Consider the following 22,261-nt stretch of genomic DNA (forward strand, 5'->3'; position numbering starts at 1 on the left):
CATTGCCTCTTAGTTCCCTTTTATATCTTTCACATCTCACCCTAAACCTATGCCCTCCAGTTCTGGACTCCCCCACACCAGGGAAAAGACCTTGTCTATTTATCCTATCCATGCCCCTCATAATTTTGTAAACCTCTATAAGGTCACCCCTCAGCCTCTGACGCTCCAGGGAAAACAGCCCCAGCCTGTTCAGCCTATCCCTATAGCTCAGATCCTCCAACCCTGGCAACATCCTTGTGAATCTTTTCTGAACCCTTTCAAGTTTCACAACATCCTTCCCATAGGTGTAATGTCAATAATATTGTAGCAATTTCCAAACATCAATTAGATGTTATAATTCAAACAGGTTATAATTCTGTTCAGGGAATAAACAGTGTGTCCAGGACACAGAAGACCTGCCCTTCTTCAAAGCAGGGGCCTCTATATCTACTTTTCAGGAGGATGATAGTGCCTTAGTTTAAAAATCACACTCCCCAAACAGTGCAGTGCTCCATCACATATTCTGGTCTCTTAAAAGCAGGACTTGAACTCAGAATGGTCTGACTCAGAAGCAACAGCACAACTGACTGAGCCATAGCTGACAATCAAAGGAGAATTAGACAAAGATACATGGACTCTAGCATCAGACTTTGGACCCTAGGCTGTGCTGGAAATATTGATTAGGGCCATTACATACTATATCACTATAATTTCTCTGTTGTCTTTCATCACTCTTACACAATTCTAGCTTATTAGAAAAGACAGGGCCATTGAGAATCACTACAACAGAGGGTTGCAAAAGTGAACCGAAATTCAAATAACAGTTGCTAGTACATGAAAACCGATGGGATTTCATCAAACAAAAAAGATGATACAGTAGTTCTTCCCTTCTGAAGAAAATGTGATCACAGACATCAGAAAGCACCACAATTGTCCACCACCGGGTCCACCTGGATATAAAAAATTCTGCCTGCACCAGGGTTATGTTATCTGCACATAAAGGTGGGATGGGAGTTAGCAGGAAACATCCATGCACAGGTACCCATCCAGCAAGGGGAGTGGGCACAGGAAGACAGAAAACTAAACTAGGGGTTCTAACCAAGCGTCCAGCCAGGGTCAAGGGGAGAAAGAAAAGATTGCTTTACCCTGAAAGGGGAGGACGAGGTGGTGGTGAGAAATTAAAAAAGGGCGACTGAGGCCACCTCTTCTTTCCCATCCCTCTCCACGGTGGCGCCCCCAACAGCAGAAGCAGAGGCCAGGGGAGGAGAAAAGGCTGAGAGGCGAGACCATTTCCTGAGTCGCCTTGGACGCTCGTCTGTACCGGCCCGAAGATGATGAGGAAGGGACACCGGGGGAAGAGAGAGAAAGAGCCCGGTCGCCGCTTCACCGTCCAGTGCAGCGGGTTGGTTGGGGTGGGAGAGAAGGCCAAGCATGCGGGAGGGGTGTCGGGGCTGGTTCGAGGCCCAGACCCCATTGGGGAAGAGGAAAGGCCACTCCCCGATAGCCCGGGACGGCTCAGAGAGAGAGAGAGAGAGCGCCTCCGGGGGGCCCCCGAGTGGCTACAATGTTTCTCTCAGCCATTGTCCTCCGCTACACTGTTTTCCTCAGCCATTGTCCTCCGCTACAATGTGGCCGCCCTTTGTTACTCGGTTGCAAATTCATTTTTTTTTTGTTACCTTCTCTGGCTTTCAGAAGCACCGTGTTGGCCACAATGTTTTCCAGCTCCATCCGTGCGGCCCCGCTTCCCCTCACACCCAATGTGTCCGTGTGAGGAGGGAGTATGTCAGCTTCAGTCCTCAGGCAGCCTCATTGGTGCTGCCGCGAACAAAAACACTCCCCCTCATTGCTTCACTCGCCAATACTCGCCTGATAGATCGCTCTGTAGTTGTGCGCGCTTCGGAATGACGATTTGAGCAGGCCATTCAGGCCTTTCAAACCTGTGTGTGCCTCATTCTAGCCCCGCTCTTACTCTGGAAGCTAACATTCCACATTCACAACCGCGCCGTTGTTTTCTTTCCATTTTTATTAAATGCACATTTTAGTGACATATGTCCCTCACGATTTCTTTGGGCAAGAAGCATAGGAAACAGGAGTGGGAGTAGACCATTCGGCCCAAAAGCAGCTCTGCTATTTAATATGATCATGGCTAATTATCAGACTCAGTACCTTGTTCTTTTTCTCTTCGTGCCCTGTAGTTCCTTCAGACCTAAGAACGATATCTAATTGCTTGAAAACACAAGAAAAATTAAAGATTAGCTTGTGTTTATAATTAATGAAAGCAAAATATTGTTAATACTGGAAATATGAGACAAACACAAGAAAACATTGGAGAAACTCAGCAGGTCAGGCAACATCTGCGGAAAGAGAAGCAAGAGTTAGGTTTCAAGTCCAGTAAGACTCTTCTTCAGAACTGCATTTATGTATCACCACCGTGGCACAACCCCAAAAAGTACAAACAGCCATCTAAGTTGAAATTACTCTACAGAGGTCAGTATCCCATCACCAAGTCACCCTTTATTTACACGTGCATAGTGCTTGGCACTGATTTGGCATCCTCAGAGTCACCTGTCAGAGTGAGCAAAACCTCTGACACTCCTGTCAAAACGTATGGCAATGACAAAACGTAGCAGATCAGGCAGCATCCGAGTAGCAGAAGAATCAACGTATTGGGCATAAGCCCTTCATCAGGAATGTGAGGGGGGGAAAGGGGTTGAAAGATAAATAGGAGAGGGGTGTTGGGCTGGGGTCTTATGTCCAAAACATGAACTCTCCTGCTCCTCAGATGCTGCCTGACCGGCTGTGCATTTCCAGCACCACACTTTTCGACTCTGATCTCTAACATCTGCAGTCCTCATTTTTTCCTGTTTTTATCTGTCAGCCAGGGCTCCCTGATTGGACCAGATTAACAGCCCAATCACGGAACTCATATTCTATGTGGTCCACTGGTCTGACCTTGTTACAATAATGACATCACTCACTCTGCTAAGTCCAGTAACATAGGCCTGTTCTTTTTCTTGTAGGCTCTCCTGAGGCATTTTCACACCGGGGCCAGTGCCTCTGACTCAGCATCAGATACAGGTGGCATGTACAGGACTGTAACCTGCCTCTTGCACCAGCAAGAGTTGTACCTTGGAAGAACTTCATCCTCTTCTTCAGGTGGTAAAGACAATGAGGCTGTGACATCCGCCATGTCCACCTCAGACTCCAAGGTTTCTTTGACACTGGATGGAGAGGGAGAATCCATGGATTCCGATAGCCTTTCTGGCTGTTCAAGGTGCTGGGTATGGCTTGTTCCTGCTCCGTTGGTGAGGTTGCAGCTTTCAGGTGGTGCACATGCTTTTTCATGACCACCTCACCAACTGAACTTTATACGTCACTGGACCTGACCTCGCGTCGACCATGCCTCTTACCTATGCAGGGCCATTTCTGTGGTTCCTTCACCAAACATCATCCCCTGAAGTAAACTGTCTGTTTCACTTAGAGGAGCCTTTTGACAGACATTAGTATTCCTAATGTCATTTCACTCATCCACCCCAGGTTTGGGAAGAACAAAGTTAACCTGGTGCAGGGTCCCCCCCCCATCCCCCATAAGCAACTCTGCTGGAACTCTCCCTGTAGTTGCATGAGGGGTGGTCCTGGAATCAAATAGGAACTGGCACAGTTTGGTATCTAGTGAAGCTGTATACTGTTTCTTTAAGCCTGCTTTCAAAGTTTGGATTGCTCTTTCTGCCAGATCATTGAATGATGGATGGTATGGAGCTGACCTTATGCAAAATGCCATTCAGCTTTAGGAAATACTTGAATTCCCTGTTGGTGAATGATGGCTCATTAATTAGGAAGGCAAATGGAATTTTGTCCTTCATTGCTAAAGGGATTGAGTTAAAAGCAGAGAGGTTATGTTGCAGCTGCATAGGGTGCTGGTGAGACCACACCTGGAGTGCGGTTTTGGTCTCCTTTCTTGAGAAAGGAGATATTGACACTAGAGAGTGTGCAGAGGAGGTTCATTAGGTTGATTCCAGAGTTGAGGGGGTTGGCTTACGAGAACAGACTGAATAGACTGGGATCATATTAATTAGAATTCAGAAGAATAAGAAGGGATCTTATAGAAACATCTAAAATTATGAAGGGAATAGTTAAGATAAATGTAGAGAGGATGGTTCCACTGGTGGGTGAAACTAGAAGAAGAGGGCATAGCCTCAAAATTAGGTGGAGAAGATTTAGGACCAAATTGAGAAGGAACTTCTTCACCCTGAGGGTTATGAATCTGTAGAATTCCCTGTGCAGTGAAGTAGTTGAGGCCTCAGTAAATGTTTTTAAAGCTAAGATAGATTTTTTTAAAAGTTAAAAATCATACAACATTAGCATGGGCGGCACGGTGGTACAGTGGTTAGCACTGCTGCCTCACAGCGCCAGAGACCCGGGTTCAATTCCCAACTCAGGCGACTCTCTGTGTGGAGTTTGCACATTCTCCCCGTGTCTGCGTGGGTTTCCTCCGGGTGCTCCGGTTTCCTCCCACAGTCCAAAGATGTGCAGGTCAGGTGAATTGGCCATGCTAAATTGCCCGTAGTGTTAGGTAAGGGGTAAATGTAGGGGTATGGGTAGGTTGCGGGTCGGTGTGGACTTGTTGGGCCGAAAGGCCTGTTTCCACACTGTAATGTAATCTAAAAGTAATCTAATTCACAAAAAAAAAATCAGGCTATAGTCCAACAGGTTTACAGTATTTAAAAGCACTAGTTTTTGGAGCGCTGCTTCTTCATCAGGTGGTTATGGAGTTTAAGATTGTAAGACATAATTTATAGCAAAAGTTTACACTGTGATGTAACTGAAATTATATATTGAAAAAGACCCGGATTGTTTGTTAACTCTCTCATCTTTTAGAATGACCATGTTGGTTTCAGTTCTTTCATACGTAAATCGCAGAACTTTTTTAAAAGTTACATTCTCAAGTGAACTTTAAAAATTCATCTCATGTGGGCCAGATAATGTATTGAAGGTGTGAACTGCCCTGTGTGAGACTGTCTGTGCCACAATGGTCAGACTGATTCTAATCAAAAAAATGAATTTACAGAATCTTACATGGATTCATGCAGTTTTGAGCAACGTAAAATGTAATTCTGCAAGAACAAATTCACCCCACAAACTTATATGTATACGTATGCATGTCGGTGTGTGTGTGTGTGTGTGTGTGTGTGGGGTGGGGGGGAGGTGCGAGTTAATACTGTCTGTGAGAGAGTGTGTGTACGTGTGTGAGTCTAAGGGGGTATAAGTCTATGAGAGGGTGAGTGTGGGAGTGTAAGTGTAAGCGTATGAGAGAGGGTCTGCGTGAGTGTATGGGTCTGTAGGAGAGTGTGTGTGTGTCTGTCTGTCTGTGTGTATCATGCAATGAGGTCACCTGTAGTGTGAGGTGAACCCAAGGTCCTGTTTTATTTTAACATTAAAGGAATTAAGGGATACAGTGAGAGCGCAGGTAAGTGGAGTTGAGGCCACAAAAAGATCAGCCATGATCTTATTGAATGGCGGCACAGGCTTGAAGGGCCAGTAGAACAAAGAAAACATTACAGCACAGGAAGAGAATCTTCGGCCGTCCAAGCCTGTGCCATTCAGATCCTCTATTTAAACATAGAACATAGAAGAATACAGCGCAGTACAGGCCCTTTGGCCCTCGATGTTGCGCCGATCCAAGCCCACCTAACCTACACTAGCCCACTATCCTCCATATGCCTATCCAATGCCCGTTTAAATGTCCATAAAGAGGGAGAGTCCACCACTGCTACTGGCAGGGCATTCCATGAACTCACGACTCACTGAGTAAAGAATCTACCCCTAACATCTGTCCTATACCTACCACCCCTTAATTTAAAGCTATGCCCCCTCATAATAGCTGACTCCATACGTGGAAAAAGGTTCTCACGGTCAACCCTATCTAAACCCCTAATCATCTTGTACACCTCTATCAAGTCACCCCTAAACCTTCTTTTCTCCAATGAAAACAGACCCAAGTGCCTCAGCCTTTCCTCATACAATCTTCCTACCATACCAGGCAACATCCTGGTAAACCTCCTTTGCACCCGTTCCAGTGCCTCCACATCCTTCCTATAGTATGGCGACCAAAACTGCACACAATACACCAGATGCGGCCGCACCAGAGTCTTATACAACTGCAACATGACCTCAGGACTCCGGAACTCAATTCCTCTACCAATAAAAGCCAGTACGCCATATGCCTTCTTCACAGCACTATTTACCTGGGTGGCAACTTTCAAAGATCTGTGTACATGGACACCAAGATCCTTCTGCTCATCCACACTACCAAGTATCCGACCATTAGCCCAGTACCCCATCTTCTTGTTCCTCTTACCAAAGTGAATCACTTCACACTTACCTACATTGAACTCCATTTGCCACCTTTCTGTCCAGTTCTGCAGCTTATCTATATCCCGCTGTAACCTGACAGATCCTTCCTCACTGTCAACAACTCCACCGACTTTCGTATCATCTGCAAACTTGCTCACCCAACCTTCTAGCCCCTCCTCCAGGTCATTTATAAAAATGACAAACAGCAATGGTCCCAAAACAGATTCTTGCGGAACACCGCTAGTAACTGCACTCCAAGATGAACCTTTATCATCAACTACTACCCTCTGTCTTCTTCCAGCCAGCCAATTCCTAATCCAAACCTCCAACTCACCCTCAATGCCAGGCTGCCTATTTTCTAAGGATCTGTATCCATTTGCTCCCTGTCCATTCATGTATCTGTCTAGATACATCTTAAACGACTCTATCGTGCCTGCCCCTACCACCCCTGCTGGCAATGCATTCCAGGCACCCAGAAGAAAGTTTCATGTATATCTCCCCTAAACATTTCTCCTGTCACTTTGAACTCATGACCTCTAGTAATTGAGTCCCCCACTCTGGGAAAATGTTGCTTGCTATCCACTCTGTCCACACCTCATGATTTTGTAGGCCTCAATCAGGTCCCCCTCAATCTCCTTCTTTCCAATGAAAATAATCCTAATTTACTCAACCCCTCTCCTCATAGCTAGCACCTTCTATACTAGGCAACATCCTGGTGAACCTCCTCTGCACCTTCCTTAAAGCATTCACATTGTTTTGGTAATGCAGTGACCAGAACTGTATACAGTATTCCAAATATGGCCAAACCAAAGTCTTATACAACTGTAACATGGCCTGCCAACTCTTGTACTCAATACCCCGTTCGATGAAGGAAAGCATGCTGTATGCCTTCTCTACTGACCTGCATATCCACCTTCAGGGAATAATGCACCTGAACACCCAGATCTCTCTGTACATCAATTTTCCCCAGGACTTTTCCATTTTCTGTATAGTTCACTCTGGAATTGCATCTTCCAAAATCACTTCGTATTTTCCTGAATTGAACTCCATCTGCCATTTCTCTGCCCAACTCTCCAATCTATCTATATTCTTCTGTGTTCTCTGACAGTCCCCTTCACGATCAGCTACTCCACCAATCTTAGTGTCATCTGTAAACTTGCTAATGAGGCAACCTACACCTTCCTCCAAATCATTTATGTATATCACAAACAACAGTGGTCCCAGCATGGATCCCTGTGGGACACCACTGGTCACAGGTCTCCATTTTGAGAAACTCCCTTTCACTACTACTCTCTGTCTCCTGTTGCCCAACCAGTTCTCTATCCATCTAACTAGAACACCCAGGCAACTTCACCTTCTTCATCAGCCTACAATGGGAACCTTATCAAGTACCTTACTAAAGTCCATGTATATGACATCTACATCCCTTCCCTCATCAATCAACTTTGCCACCTCTTCAAAGAATTCTATTAGGTTTGTAAGACATGATCTTTCCTGCACAAAACCATGCTGCCTATCACTGATGAGCCCATTTTCTTCCAAATGGGTATATATCCGTTGGCCTACTCCTGCTCCTCATTCTTAGGTTTTTATGTTGTCTGTGACCAACACCTCCAGGAGTCCATCTATTGCAAAAGATGCTCACAGCTTTTTGATCGTAGCCCCTGTATTTGGCAAATGAACTCATTGCACATCCAACCACTTTGGGTGGTGTCCACATTGACTGTGATCGTTAAGCCCTTGAAAAGGCCATCATAGTCAATGTGTTACCAAGTAAAGGGTTACTTGGCCGCTCCCACAAATGTGGGGGAGCTGCTGGCCGTAAATTTTGTCCTCGTTGGCACTCTGGGCAGTCCCCCATCAACATGGCTATGTCTGCATCCAATTGTGGCCACCAGACATAACTTCAGTTTGTACACCCCTGGATGACCTTGGTGGAGTTCAGCCAGTATCTGGCAGCAACCTTTGCTCGGAACAATCTCTCGGAACAATATGCCGTCTTCTATGGCAATCTGGTCTCGCTGCGTCCAGAAAGGTTCCAATTCTAGTTGTGACGGCCCCATCACTACCTGCTGTTGTAGTTTCGCCAGGACCCAATCCTTTTGCATCCACTAGAAGGGTGTCCAGAAAGTTTAAAACCAGAATGGACTCCTCCAGTGACAGCAGCACCAGTGGTGTGTCTGCCAACAGGAGATAGCTCAAGGCATCCGCATTTGCTACTTGACCTCCCAGACAGAGTTCCAATGTAATTGTATGCACTAAGAATGAGAGCACACTGCTGAATTCAACCAGAAGCTTTGGATGGACAGCCCCATCCTCTTTGAGTAGTCCTAGCAGGGATTTGTGGTCTGTTACGAATTTATGTCAGTAAATGTATTGGTGGAACTTTCTCACACCAAAGATGACCACCAAACCTTCTCCAAAATCACAAACCATCCTTCTCTAACTGTGCAAATTTACACTCTGCATCAGCCAAAGTCCAGGAAGCATAAGCTATTGTTCGTTCCTCTCCATTAGGTCACCAGTGATCCCTATACCATATGGGGAGGCATCACATGTCTGCACCATCCCGCTTGGGATCATAGCATGCCAAGACCATGAACAACAATAGCTGTTTGTTCCCTAAAGGCTGTGAGACCATTTCCAAGGCTGACCTCTTTTTAATAGCAGATGTAAGGGTGCCAGGATAGAGTCCAGTTTGTATAATAATTCACCAACCCAAGAAAAGCCCTCAACTCCAGTACAGATTGGGGGAACAGGACATCTTTGATCACCCACACTTTAGCTTCCAATAGAGGTAACCCAGTCTGATGAACTCTGTAGCCCAAGTAGGTCACTTGGGATGCCTGAAACACACATTTTTCCCTTTCAAAGCATACATCTGCCTGATAGAAATATCTAAGGACTATGTCCAAGTTCTTTAAATGCTCTTTTTAGCTCTTCCCTGTTGTTAGTATGTCACCCAGATAAGTGGTGACCTGGGGTAGACCTTGTACAAAGGTTAGGTGAAAGTGAGGACTGCAGATGCTGGAGGTCAGAGTCAAGATTAGAGAGGTGCTGGAAAGGCACAGCAGGCCAGGCAGCATCCGAGGAGCAGGAAAATTGACGTTTCGGGCAAAAGCCCTTCATCAAAAGGCCTCATTCCTGATGAAAGGCTTTTGCCTGAAATGTCATTTTCCTGCTCCTCAGATGCTGCCTGGCCTGCTGTGCTTTTCCAGCACCTCTCTAATTTTGACTTGTAAAAAGGTTCTCTATGGTCTGCTGAAAAATGGCACAGGCTGATAATACCTCAAAAGCCAGTCTCTTATATTGGCACAAACCCTTTTGGGTATTAATTGTAGCATACTTCTGGGAATCCTCATCTAATTGTAACTGCAGGCACACATGGCTCATGTACAGCTTCATGAAGGACAGCTCCCCCACCAACCCAGCCAGCTTTGAATACAAGTCCGCTGTGTGAGGGATTCGGGATTTATCCAGCCAAAGGGAAGCAGTTTACCATTTGTTTAAAATCCCCACAAAGGTAAACCCACCCATCAGGCTTCACGATCAGTACGACCAGTGGTGCCCATTCCACAAACTGAACTGGTTTGATGAATCCTTGGATTTCCAGCCTTCTGCTTTCTGCCTCTCCTCATGCCTGTGAGGCAAATGACACTGAGTGGGCCTTGCAGAATTATGGCATGATGTCCTGGTCAACATGCAAGGTGGCCTTGGCTCCTTTAATAGTCCCTAGATCTTCTGGGTATTTAATTAGGACCACTTGGACATCCATTTTCTAATTGAAAAATATTGAGCCAATCAAGGTGAGTCTTTCTCAGTGTTAAAAAGTGTGGCCTCTCTACGCGGGAGTCCTCCCCCTTTCTCTCGGGGATCTGGGGTGGAGGGTGCTGCACGCAGCAGTCCCCTGCAACCGCAGATTGCGGTGGTTCACGGACTCCCAGCCCAACTGCTTGTTCTGTGGCGCTGTGGAGTCCGTGGACCACGTATATATTGGGTGTGGGCATTTGCACTCCCTTTTTGATTTCCTGAAAAACCTTCTCCTCTGTTTTTGGCTGCACTTCAGTCCCACGCTCCTGATCTTTGGGCACCCGGTACGGAGGAAGGAGGGCAGGTCTGAAGACCTCCTCGTGGGTCTGCTCCTGGGCCTGGCCAAACTGGCCATCAACAGGTCCAGGCAGCGGGCAGTGGAGGGGGTCATTAGGGCCGACTGCCTGCCCCTCTTCCGCGGTTACGTTAGAGCCCGGGTGTCCTTGGAGAAGGAGCACGCGGTGTCGACCAACACCCTGGAGTTGTTCAGGGAGAGGTGGGCGCTGCAGGGAGTGGAGTGCATCATTTCTCCCTCCAACTCTATTTTGATTTAGTCCCTACCCTCCCCTTCACTGTTTTGATCACACAGCACTGTCCCTTGATGTGAAGGGCAGTGCTTGTCACTGGCCACCCGGGTGTTTTCCTATCTTCCTGGTGGTGGAAATTAAATAAAGATTCGTGCACTTTGTGTCTCTCACTGTGTCTCCCACCTGCACACACACACACCATGGGTGCTGGGGATAAAATAAGCACTACCGCATTTAGGTGGTAGTGTGGGGGTTAAATTAAAAAAAGAAGAAAAAAAAATAAAAATAAAAACAAAAAAAAATTAAAAAGTGTGGTCTCTCTACGCGGGAGTCCTCCCCCTTTCTCTCGGGGATCTGGGGTGGAGGGTGCTGCATGCAGCAGTCCCCTGCAACCGCAGATTGCGGTGGTTCACGGACTCCCAGCCCAACTGCTTGTTCTGTGGCGCTGTGGAGTCCGTGGACCACGTATATATTGGGTGTGGGCGTTTGCACTCCCTTTTTGATTTCCTGAAAAACCTTCTCCTCTGTTTTTGGCTGCCCTTCAGTCCCACGCTCCTGATCTTTGGGCACCCGGTACGGAGGAGGGAGGGCAGGTCTGAAGACCTCCTCGTGGGTCTGCTCCTGGGCCTGGCCAAACTGGCCATTAACAGGTCCAGGCAGCGGGCCATGGAGGGGGTCGTTAGGGCCGACTGCCTGCCCCTCTTCCGCAGTTACGTTACAGCCCGGGTGTCCTTGGAGAAGGAGCACGCGGTGGCCACCAACACCCTGGAGTTGTTCAGGGAGAGGTGGGCACCGCAGGGAGTGGAGTGCATCATTTCTCCCTCCAATTCTATTTTGATTTAGTCCCTACCTTCCCCTTCACTGTTTTGATCACACAGCACTGCCCTTTGATGTGAAGGGCAGTGTTTGTCACTGGCCACCCGGGTGTTTTCCTATCTTCCTGGTGGTGGAATTTGAATAAAGATTCGTGCACTTTGTGTTTAAAAAAAAAATTAAAAAGTGTGGCACTGGAAAAGCACAGCAGTTCAGGCAGCATCTGAGGAGCAGGAGAATTGACATATTGGGCATAAGTCCTTCATCAGGAATATGGGGAGTGGGGAAGGGCCTGAGAAATAAATAGGATGGTGTGGGGCGGTAGGGAAGGAGATAGGTGGATGCAGGTGGGGATGATTGTGATAGGTCGGTGAGACAGGTAGAGCGAATAGGTGGGAAGGAAGATGGACAGGTGGTACAGGTCAAGAGGGCAGTCCTGGTCGGCCACAGTGTGTTGGGGTTATGTCGTCCCAAAGATGTTCCCTGAAATGCTTTGCAAGTTGGTGTTCTGTCTCCCTGATGTAGAGAGGACCTTACCAAGAGCAACGGACACTGTAGACTGTAGTGGAGGCATTGTTGATTACATGGGAGGGGAAACTGCAGTCCTGGAAATAGGAGGCCATCTTGAATGTCCTGGAGTGGAATTGTTCCTCCTGGGAGCAGATATGACAGAGGTAGAGGAATTGGGAGTAAGGGATCATGTTTTTACAGGAGGGAATGTGGGAGGAGGTGTAGTCCAGGTATCTGTGGGAGAAATAGATATCCATGTTGAGTTGGTTTCCGGAGATGGAGACAGAGAGGTCCAGGAAGGGGAGGGAGGTGTCCGAGATGGTCCAGGTGAACTTAAGGTCAGGGTGGAAGGTGTTAGTGAAGTTGATGAACTGTTCCAACTCCTTGTGGGAACACGAGGTGATGCCAATACAGTCATCAATGTAGTGGAGGAAGCGTTTGGGGATGGTTCCGGTGTAATTGCAAAAGCTGGACTGTTCCATGTATCCAATGAAGAGGCAGGCATAACTGGGGCCCATGCAGGTGTCCATGGCTACCTCTTTGGTCTGGAAGGATTCAAAGGAAAAGTTGTTGAGGGTGAGGATCAGTTCTGCCAATTGAATGAGTGTGACTGTGGAAGGGTACTGGTTGGGTCGGCACAAGAGGAAGAAACAGAGAGCTTGGCAATTGAACGCGTAAAGGGACTGGATGTCCAATGTGAAGATGAGGCATTGGGGGCTGGAGAAACAAAAGTCACGGAGGAGTTGGGGTAGAGGGGTGTGTCCTGAATATGTGGGAATTTCCTGGATGAAGTGGGGCAGGACAGTGTGACAGTATGAGGAGATAGTTCGATGGGGCAGGAGCAGGCGGAGACAATAGGTCAACCGGGGCAGACAGGTTTGTGGATTTTGGGTAAGAGGTAGAACCGGGCAGTGCTGGGTTCCTGGACTGTGAAGTTGGAGGCTGTGGATGGGAGATCCCCTGAGGTGATGAGGTTGTGGATGGTCTGGGCGATGATGGTTTGGTGATGAGAAGTGAGGTCTTGGTTGAGGGGGTGGGAGAAGGGGTGTGAGTAGACGTCTGTCTTCAGCAACATAGAGGCGGGTGCACCAAACTACCAATGCGACCTCACCTTGTCTGCTGGTTTGATGGTGAGGTTGGAGTTGGAGCAGAGGGAGTGGAGGGCTGAGCTTTGTGAGGGAGAGAGGTAGAGACCATTCCCTCCAGGAGTCCCTTGTTAGGGCCATGCCCCCTCACCAACCCACTCTGCAACCCCGGCACCTTCCTTTACTCCAAGAGGAGTAAAACCTGTGCCCTGGCCTTCCTCCCCCCACCTCACCTCCATCCAAGGCCTCAAAGGATCTTTTAATATCCAGAAGAGATTTTCCTGCACATTCACCCACCTCATCTACAGTGTCTGTGGCTCTCGACGTGCTCTCCTCTACATCGGGGAGACAGAATGCCAACTCGGAGCATTTCAGGGAACATCTCTGGGACTACGCAGCTCCACCACTGTGGCCAACCAGGGCTGCTCTCTTGACCTGTCTCCTGTCCCTCTTCCTTTCCACCTATCCACTCTATCTCCCCCATTGATCTATCCCTATCACTCCCACCCGTCTCCACCTATCTCCTTGCCGACCACCCCTATACACTTATTTATTTCTCAGCCCCTTCCCCCCCCCCCCCTCCAACCCCCACCGCCACATTCCTAATGAAGGGCTTCTCCTCATCTTCGGATGCTGCCTGACCTGCTGTACTTTCCAGCGCACATTTTTCGACGCTGACACTACAACCTCTGCAGTCCTCACTTTCTCTCAGTCAAGGATCCTTCTCAACCAATTCAGGTCCATCAAGCTTGGGCTCAAGCATTTCACTACAATCAGTGGCAGCTAAACCAGCTGCTTCTCATATGAGACCAGAACTGAAGTTGTACCCTTAATCTGTAAAGGTTCCCAGTGTAGATTCTCAGTCTAACCAAGATCTTACGCAAACTTAAGAGTTGGAGTTCAGAGTTAATTTTGTTAAAGACTAGTTCTGCAATCATTGATACAGCCATGTTGGTATAAACCTCCATTAGAATCGGGTTACCATACAACCAGACGTTTATTTTGATTGGTTCTGATTTGGATGTTGCTAAGCAATTTAACTGTTCCAAGCCAGATATAATTGGGCTTTCCAGGGTGTGCACTCTCCTGATAACCACCTATGAGTTTACTTACTTGATTCAGGTCTAGCGCGCCTCTTTTGCAGACTCAAATCCCCATCCAGCAGCAACTACAGTGCTGGCCTGGATCCTGAAGAAAATATTAATCATTTGGCTGAGGCTTGGCTTTGTTTTGCTGTGGGCTGACCGAGAGTTCCTCTGTTCAGGATGTGTCCAGAGTGAGACTATACAATTGCCTTCACTCAAGTTGTGTTCCCCCAAGCTCAGTCAAGCCTGGCGAGTCCACTTCCATTGGAATACCCTGTAACTCGCAAGCTCCACTTGCTACATTTTCTAATGACAAAGCCAATTGTAGTGCCTGTTTGAAGTCCATTTGGGTTTCAGCTAATAGGCACTTTTATGTGGTTATGACATGGATCCCACATACTAAATGGTCTCTCAGCATCTCACTAAGGCTTAAATCAAAGTCACATGCCCCTGCCCAGTCATCTTAACCTTGTCTAAAATCCCAATACAGATTCCCTTGGTTCTCGAACTGAAGAGTAAAACCAGCAGTATCTCAGAATTAGAGGAAGCTTGGGTCACAATATTCCTTAACTAAATCCATCAACTTCTTGAAAAGTGTTTTTTTCAACCTCAGGAAATATTAGGCCTCTAACCAAAAAAGCTGCAGATCCAGAAGCTGCCAGGAATATTGCTCTTTGCATTTCATCTGTCCCAACATCATTTGCCCTGAAAAAAATGATAAATTCTTTCCACATACTGGACCCAGTCTTCAATGGCAGGATCAAACAAGTCAAGCTTCCCAAATAACGGTATGATGCCAGAAATGCTTATCCCAATTCAAAGCTGATTGTTGCGACCAAATTTCTTCAGAAGCATACTTTTCTCTCATTGTCACTGAAATACATCAACACAGGCTGGTTTCCTGTCACCCAAGTCATCCTTTATTTAAACTGGCCCAGTTTCCTCAGAGCCATCTCTCAGAGTGAACAGAATCTCTGACACTCCTGCTCTATTTTTTATTAACCAGTATAAATTACAAAGAAACAGTTGACATGAACAGCTGGATACAAGAAACAGCAATGTACGGGGGAAAGGGGTGGCAAGCCAGACCCCAAACCCCACCATACAACCAGTTCACAGGGAAATGAGGTAACCTCGAATCCCACTTTACATTATCAAAAAGGAAACAGTGAGCACAATCACATACAGACAGTTCGATAAACTGAACAATAAAACAATGCACATAATACAGACACCCCTGGCAAGCCAGCAAACAACCATCCCTCCATCTTCCAGCCTCCCAAAGGCAGCCCACCCCTGCACCCCTTCCAGGGCACTACGGTTCTTATCTTCCTGTTTGGAGCTTCCTGATTGGAGCAGATTAACTGCCCTCAATCAGGAAACTCAAATCCTATGATGTCCGCCTGGCTGACCTCAATACAATTACTACATAAGTACTTTTGGAAGTGTAGTCATTGTTGTGGGGTGCAATCTTCATCCTCTGAAGGTGGTGAGCTTGGAAGCAGGAAGTCATGGGACTTCTCACCCAGAAAGTAATTCTGGGAAGGCAGAATGTTTTGGGTAGTCCACCCTACCAGGTACCCTCCACCTTAAGAGAATTACTTTCTGGACAGAAAGTCCCATGTTTGACCTTCCCAACCTGCCACCAATTGAGGCCCTTAAATGAAGTCAAGGATTATGTAATGGCCCAAGGTGAGTTTAACCCAGCCGCAAGCATGTGGTAGTGTGGCATACCTGACTGGTCAAACAGCATTAACCCTTGCCACCTTGAAAGGAAGGATGAGGGCTTCCCTTGGAACACAGGGTAGAGGGGGTGCCTCACTGAAACCCAATCTCCTTCCTTTCCTTATGCCATCCCTGCTCAGCCCTTTCTCCAAGGCCCAACCCAAATAAAGTGCCTCTCCCACCCTACCCTTCGCAGATCACTTCAGAAAACCTTGAGTCTTCTGTGATCTCGGGACTCCCAGCATGATTTTCCTGCAGTAGCCTTCTCTGTGGCATTACTGACTGCAGGAGCCACCACCTCTCCCTGATCTCCAGCTGCTTGAGAAGACCTTGATTGCCTGAGCCAAGATTCCACCTAGTCGTGCTGGAAACAGGGTAGTTAACGTTCACACTGCAAACTCTCTCAAACAGCAATGCTGTTTTATTTTGACCCTTTACATTTATTTATAGGTTATTGCCCATCACTAATTGCCCTGGAGAAAGTGATAGTGAGCTGCCTTCTTAAACCGCGCAGACTCTGTGCTGTAGGGACAGCCACAGTGCCATTAGGGAGAGAATGCCACAATTCTGACTCAGTGACAGTGAAGAATTAGTGATATATTTCTAAGTGAGGATAGTGAGTGGCTTGGAGGGGAACTCGCAATTTTTAGTGTTCCCATGTATCTGCTGCTGTTGTCCTTCTAGATTGGAAGTGGTCACGGGTTTGGAAGGTGCTGTTGAAGGATTCTTGGTGAGTTACAGCTGTACATATCATCGATATTACATACTGTTGCCACTGTGTGTTGCCGGTCGACAGAATGAATGTTGAAGGTGGTGGATGTGGTACCAAACAAGTGGGCTGCTTTGTCCTGGATGGTATCAAGCTTCTTAAGTGTTATTTGAGCTGGACTGTCCCATGCATGTATTCCATCATCCTGATTTACCCATGTTGAAGTCTGTCACCACTTTACCCCATTATTTAATTTGTTGATACGTCTGTTTGTAGTTTTAATCACCAATCTTTGTGTCATGGACAATCTTGGTTGTTTGGCTGTTTATTGTTGTCTGAGCTGGAAATGTGTTGCTGGAAAAGCGCAGCAGGTCAGGCAGCATCCAGGGAACAGGAGAATCGACGTTTCGGGCATAAGCCCTTCTTCAGGAATGAGGAAAGTTTGTCCAGCAGGCTAAGATAAAAGGTAGGGAGGAGGGCCTTGGGGGGGGGGCGTGTGATAGGTGGAAAGAGGTCAAGGTGAGGGTGATAGGTCAGACTGGGGTGGGGGCGGAGAGGTCGGGAAGAAGATCGCAGGTTAGGAAGGCGGTGCTGAATTTGATGGATTTGACTGAGACAAGGTGGGGGGAGGGGAAATGAGGAAACTGGTGAAATCCGAGTTCATCCCTTGTGGTTGGAGGGTTCCTAGGCGGAAGATGAGGCGTTCTTCCTCCAACCGTCGTTTTGTTGTGGTCTGACGATGGAGGAGTCCAAAGACCTGCATATCCTTGGTGGAGTGGGAGGGGGAATTGAAATGTTGAGCCACAGGGTGGTTGGGTTGGTTGGTCCGGGTGTCCCAGAGGTGTTCTCTGAAACGCTCCGCAAGTAGGTGGCCTGTCTCCCCAATATAGAGGAGGCCACATCGGGTGCAGAGGATGCAATAGATGATGTGTGTGGAGTGCAGGTGAATCTGTGGCGGATATGGAAGTTTCCTTTGGGGCCTTGGAGGGAGGTAAGGGGGGAGGTGTGGACCTGGACAGTCTCACCTGGACAGTTTTTAGCAATTTTGAAATTACAGAAGTCATTTTTATATTTCATTTTTTCATATTTAGTAGCTGCTGCACCGTTAAAAACCTCCAGGCTGTGTCTTTTCCTCTCTACCTCCAGACAAAGGGCACAGGAGAGGGTTGTGGGGGTGTGGTGATACTGAAGGCTTTTGAGGAATTTGTAATGTTCACCTTATATTTATTATTCAACCTCACGTGTGGCTCAGTTACACCATTGTATGAGAAGAGTGGTTGGCAAGTGAATGCTAGTTGGTAGAGGTGTTTCCATGGAGAATGCACCTTGACAACTATTTGGCAACTGATGTGGTTTCTGAGTGAAACACCACGGCCATTTGATATTGGTCTGCCTCTTCCAAATACGATAGTCATAGAGTCATAGAGAAGTACAGCATAGAAACAGACCTTTCGGTCCAACCTGTCCATGCCGACCAGATATCCCAACCCAATCTAGTCCCATCTGCCATCACCCGGCCCATATCCCACCAAACCCTTTCTAGATTAGATTAGATTACTTACAGTGTGGAAACAGGTCCTTCGGCCCAACGAGTCCACATCACCCCGCCGAAGTGCAACCCACCCATACCCCTACATGTACCCCTTACCTAACACTACGGGCAATTTAGCATAGCCAATTCACCTAATCTGCACATCTTTGGACTGTGGGAGGAAACCGGAGCACCCGGAGGAAACCCACGCAGACACGGGGAGAACGTGCAAACTTCACACAGTCAGTCGCCTGAGGCGGGAATTGAACCCGGTTCTCTGGCGCTGTGAGGCCACCGTGCCGCCCTATTCAACTTATAACATGAAGTCGAGGTTCTTGTTGATACAGATATCTTGAAGTTTATAAATAACACTGTTATAAGATCACAGACTTACATAAAGTCTGGGTTCTGTGTTTATGGCTGTTGCTGCAAATACAACAATAACTAGTGCAACTGAAGATGTTACTGAGGCAAGTATTGTCTGTCCTATCTCGTACCTATGCAACAATCCGATACCATACACAATTAGCAACCAATTGGAATTGTCCTCTTCCACAGTATAAAATGTTTTCCTTCTATATTGGCATTTTTTTTTGCAAACTGTCTTCATAAATGCATGGCAAAAAGCTTCGCCAACGTGTGTCTTATTTTATTCATGCACAATTTTGTAATCCATTTTTGGACTTCTTGTTTCTTGATTTTGTTTGGTGATGTAATCATATCACTGCTTCAAAAAAAGAGATGAGCTTGTAGCTCTATCATCCCGGTTAGCATTCTAATCCAGAACTGCCCTGTCAGAGGTTTTGGAACGGATGTTAGACTGAGGATCTACCTGCCCCCGTAGGCGATTGTAAAAGATCCCACAAGTGCTGTTTCAAAGATAAGCATGAGTACTCGTTTTCCCAATTAATAAGTGAAAAGCAATGTGAAAAGCAGATTGTCTCACCATTTTAGATGCTGAAACATTGCTTTCCTCCTGTGGGAGATTCTCAGACCAGAGGGCGTATAATCTCAGAATAAGGAGCCACACGTTTAAGTCAGGTGAGGAGGAATTTCTTCTCTCAGAAGATAGTGAATCTATGACGTTCTTGTAGATTGAGGTTGCATCCTCAAGACTGTTCAAAAATGAGCTGGACAGATTTTTAATCATTCAGGGAATCAAATGTAACAGGGAAAAGGCAGGAAAGTGGAGCTGAGGATTATTAAATGATAGGGCAGACTTGACAGGTTGAATGGCCACTTCTCCCACGTCTTATGGTTTTATTGTTGTTTTGTTGGAGCAGGCTGTGAAAAAATCTTTGATTGGCCATAAGGTGCTTTGGGATAGCCAAAGATGATCAAAAGGGTGATTAAAATGCAAGACTTTCTCTTGCTCTTCCATGGAGACATAGAAAATAGGAGCAGGAGTAGGCCATCCAGCCCTTCGAATCTGTTCCACCATTCATTACGATCAGAATTGATCATCCAGCACAGTAGCCTGGTTCCATTTTCTCTGCATACCTTTAATCATTTTAGCCCAAGGGCCCCTAATTTCTTGAAAACATTCAACATTTTGGCCTCAACCACTTTCTGTGGCAACAAGTGCAAAGGTGAGCTGCCTTCTTGACCTAAATGGTATACCTACAGCGCTGCCAGGGAGAGTGTGGCTCAGCTGCTGACTATCTGAACTCACCAGAGGCATTTTTCCAAAGTTATGCCTCTGGTGAAGGGGGAGACCTCACATGATGAGGAAATCTGGTCAGAAAACATGGCCTGTATTAACATCCTGGGAATTCAAATTGGAAAATTACCCCAGGGGGTCATCAAGGAAGATCATTATAATGTTTAGGAAGATGTCAAGGGAACTTATTGACATCACCAGTGGATAACTGTGTTTGTCTCAATTAGAAATTAGAAAAGTCTGTTCAAAGTGAGAAGACATTTTTCATTAGATGTTCCCTCCAGCACATGAACGCCTGACTGAAATTTTCCTAAATTTCTTACTATTCAGTTTACATCCTATTCTTAAAGCAGAATGTGTCTATTTATGTATGTCTACGAGTGTGCCTGAGGTTATTTGTGATTGCACTCTGTGGATATGTATGTGCATATGTCTATGTGTTTGTGTTGTGTGTATGCATTTGTTTCTTAAGAATTCATTCATAGCATGTGGATGTTGCTGACTAAGCCAACATATGTTGGTCACCCCTGGTTGTCCTTGAGATGATGGAGGTGAGCTGCTGTCATGAAATGCTGCAGTTTCTGGGGTGAAAACAAACGATCATTCAGGAGTTTTAAGATTTTGACCCATTCTTATCTCAGGAAGGAGTCAGGGTGCTGTGTGATTTTGAGGAGACCTTTGAGATGGTGATGTTCTCAACTCATCTGCTTCTCTTGTAGGTGCTATTGAACTTTTGTTTTTAAACTGAGTCGTCCATTTCTATGCAGTTGAGATTGTGTTCTGTGTGTGTTTTTGTGTCTCTCTGCATTTTATGTCTATGTATTTGTGTCTTCAAAGAATTGTGCATAAAGCATATCTGTGTCTCTGTATTGTGAGTTTGTACGTCCACTTGTAAAAGGAACACAAACAAGAGGGCATAGATCGCAAGTAATCTGCAAAAGAACAAAGGCCGATATGAGGAAAACTTCTTTGCATTTGATTTGATTTGATTTGATTTCATTTGACTTATTGTAGTCACATGTACCTAAGTACAGTGAAAAGCTTTGTTTTGCGAGCAGTACAGGCAGATCATAGCAAACAAGGACATACAGATCATAGGATGCTTAGATAGAATGAGGCATGCAAGGTTACAGCTGCTTGGGAGGTATGCAAAACAAAGATCAATATTATTTGAAGTTAGAGATTCCATTCATCAGTCTAGTAACGGCTGGGAAGAAGCTGTTCCTGAACCTGCTGGTGAGAATGTTCAAGTTTCTGTATCTTCTGTCTGATGGAAGAGGTTGTAGGAGAGCATTACCGGGGTGGGAGGGGTCTTTGATGACGTTGGCAGCCTTTCCATGGCAACAAAAAGTGTAAGTGGAATCCATGGATGGGAGGTTGGCTTCCTGAGGGTCTGGGCTGTGCACACTACCTTTGGTTTCTTACAGTCCTGGGCAGAGCAGTTGCATTACCAGGCAGTTATGCATCCAGATAGAATGCTTTCTATGGTGCACCTGTAAAACTACATAGCATGTAATTAGAGTATGGAATGCTGGGAACTCTGCTGGAGGCAAGTTCAATTGAGGCATTTATGACGGCATTGGATGATTATTTGGACAAAAATAATGTGTAAGGGTATTGGGGGAAAGGAGGAGGTTGGCAATTATGCTCACATATAGCTTGTGCAGGACACAATGGGTCAAATGGCCTCCTCTGCACTGTAACACATCTGTGATTATGTGTACAAGTATCTCTGCCTATTTTATATGTCATGATTTAGAGATGTCGGTGTTGGACTGGGTTGTACAAAGTTAAAAATCACACAACACCAGGTTATAGTCCAACAGGTTTAATTGGAAGCACTAGCTTTCAGAGCGCCACTCCTTCATCAGGTGATAGTGGAGGACACAATTGTAAGACAAAAAATTTACAGCAAAAGTTTACAGTGTGATGTAACTGAAATTATACATTGAAAAATACCTTGATTGTTTGTTGAGTCTTTCATCTGTTTGAATACCATGATAGTTTTACTTCTTTTATGTGTAAATCACAAAACCTTTTTAAAAAAGTTGCATTCTCAGGTTAGCTGTAACAATTGGTGTTAGCTAGACTATATGTTGAAGGTGTTAGCCCCCTGTGTTCTCTGTCTATGCCATGATGTTTAGATTGATTCTAATCTAAAAGTGAGATAACAGAATTTTTACATGAATTCATGCAGTTTTTGAGCAAAGTACAATGTAACTCTGCAGGCACTCATGTGACTCAGCCAACATTATCTATCTTATACGTTGCAGGCAAGGATGCTCTGAGGCATGATACATTGGGGAAACCAATGAATGGGCACTGCACAACAATCAACATAGAGGAGTGTTCCCTCCCAGTTGGCATTCGACCTCGGATCTTCGGGTGACCATCCTCCAAGGCGGACTTCAGAACAGGCAGCAGTGAAAAGTGGTTGAGCAGAGGCTGACAGGCTAAGTTCCATACCCAAAGG

General features: G+C 46.2%; 1 protein-coding gene across 1 annotated transcript in view; it reads right to left on the reverse strand.

The window, feature by feature from the left end:
• Positions 1-1,800, reverse strand: part of LOC122556709 (G protein-coupled receptor kinase 6) — a 120,955-nt gene extending 119,155 nt beyond the window's left edge. Inside the window, exon 1 of the mRNA XM_087974343.1 lies at positions 1,656-1,800. Within this exon, the coding sequence (XP_087830469.1) occupies positions 1,656-1,707 (52 nt within the window). The 5' untranslated portion in view covers positions 1,708-1,800. The remainder of the gene's footprint in view (positions 1-1,655) is intronic.
• Positions 1,801-22,261: the final 20,461 nt, after the last annotated feature.

Source organism: Chiloscyllium plagiosum, unplaced genomic scaffold, assembly GCF_037043375.1.
Source record: "Chiloscyllium plagiosum isolate Xiang-an unplaced genomic scaffold, Cpla_swu_hap1 HiC_scaffold_2, whole genome shotgun sequence".
Taxonomy (NCBI): domain Eukaryota; kingdom Metazoa; phylum Chordata; class Chondrichthyes; order Orectolobiformes; family Hemiscylliidae; genus Chiloscyllium; species Chiloscyllium plagiosum.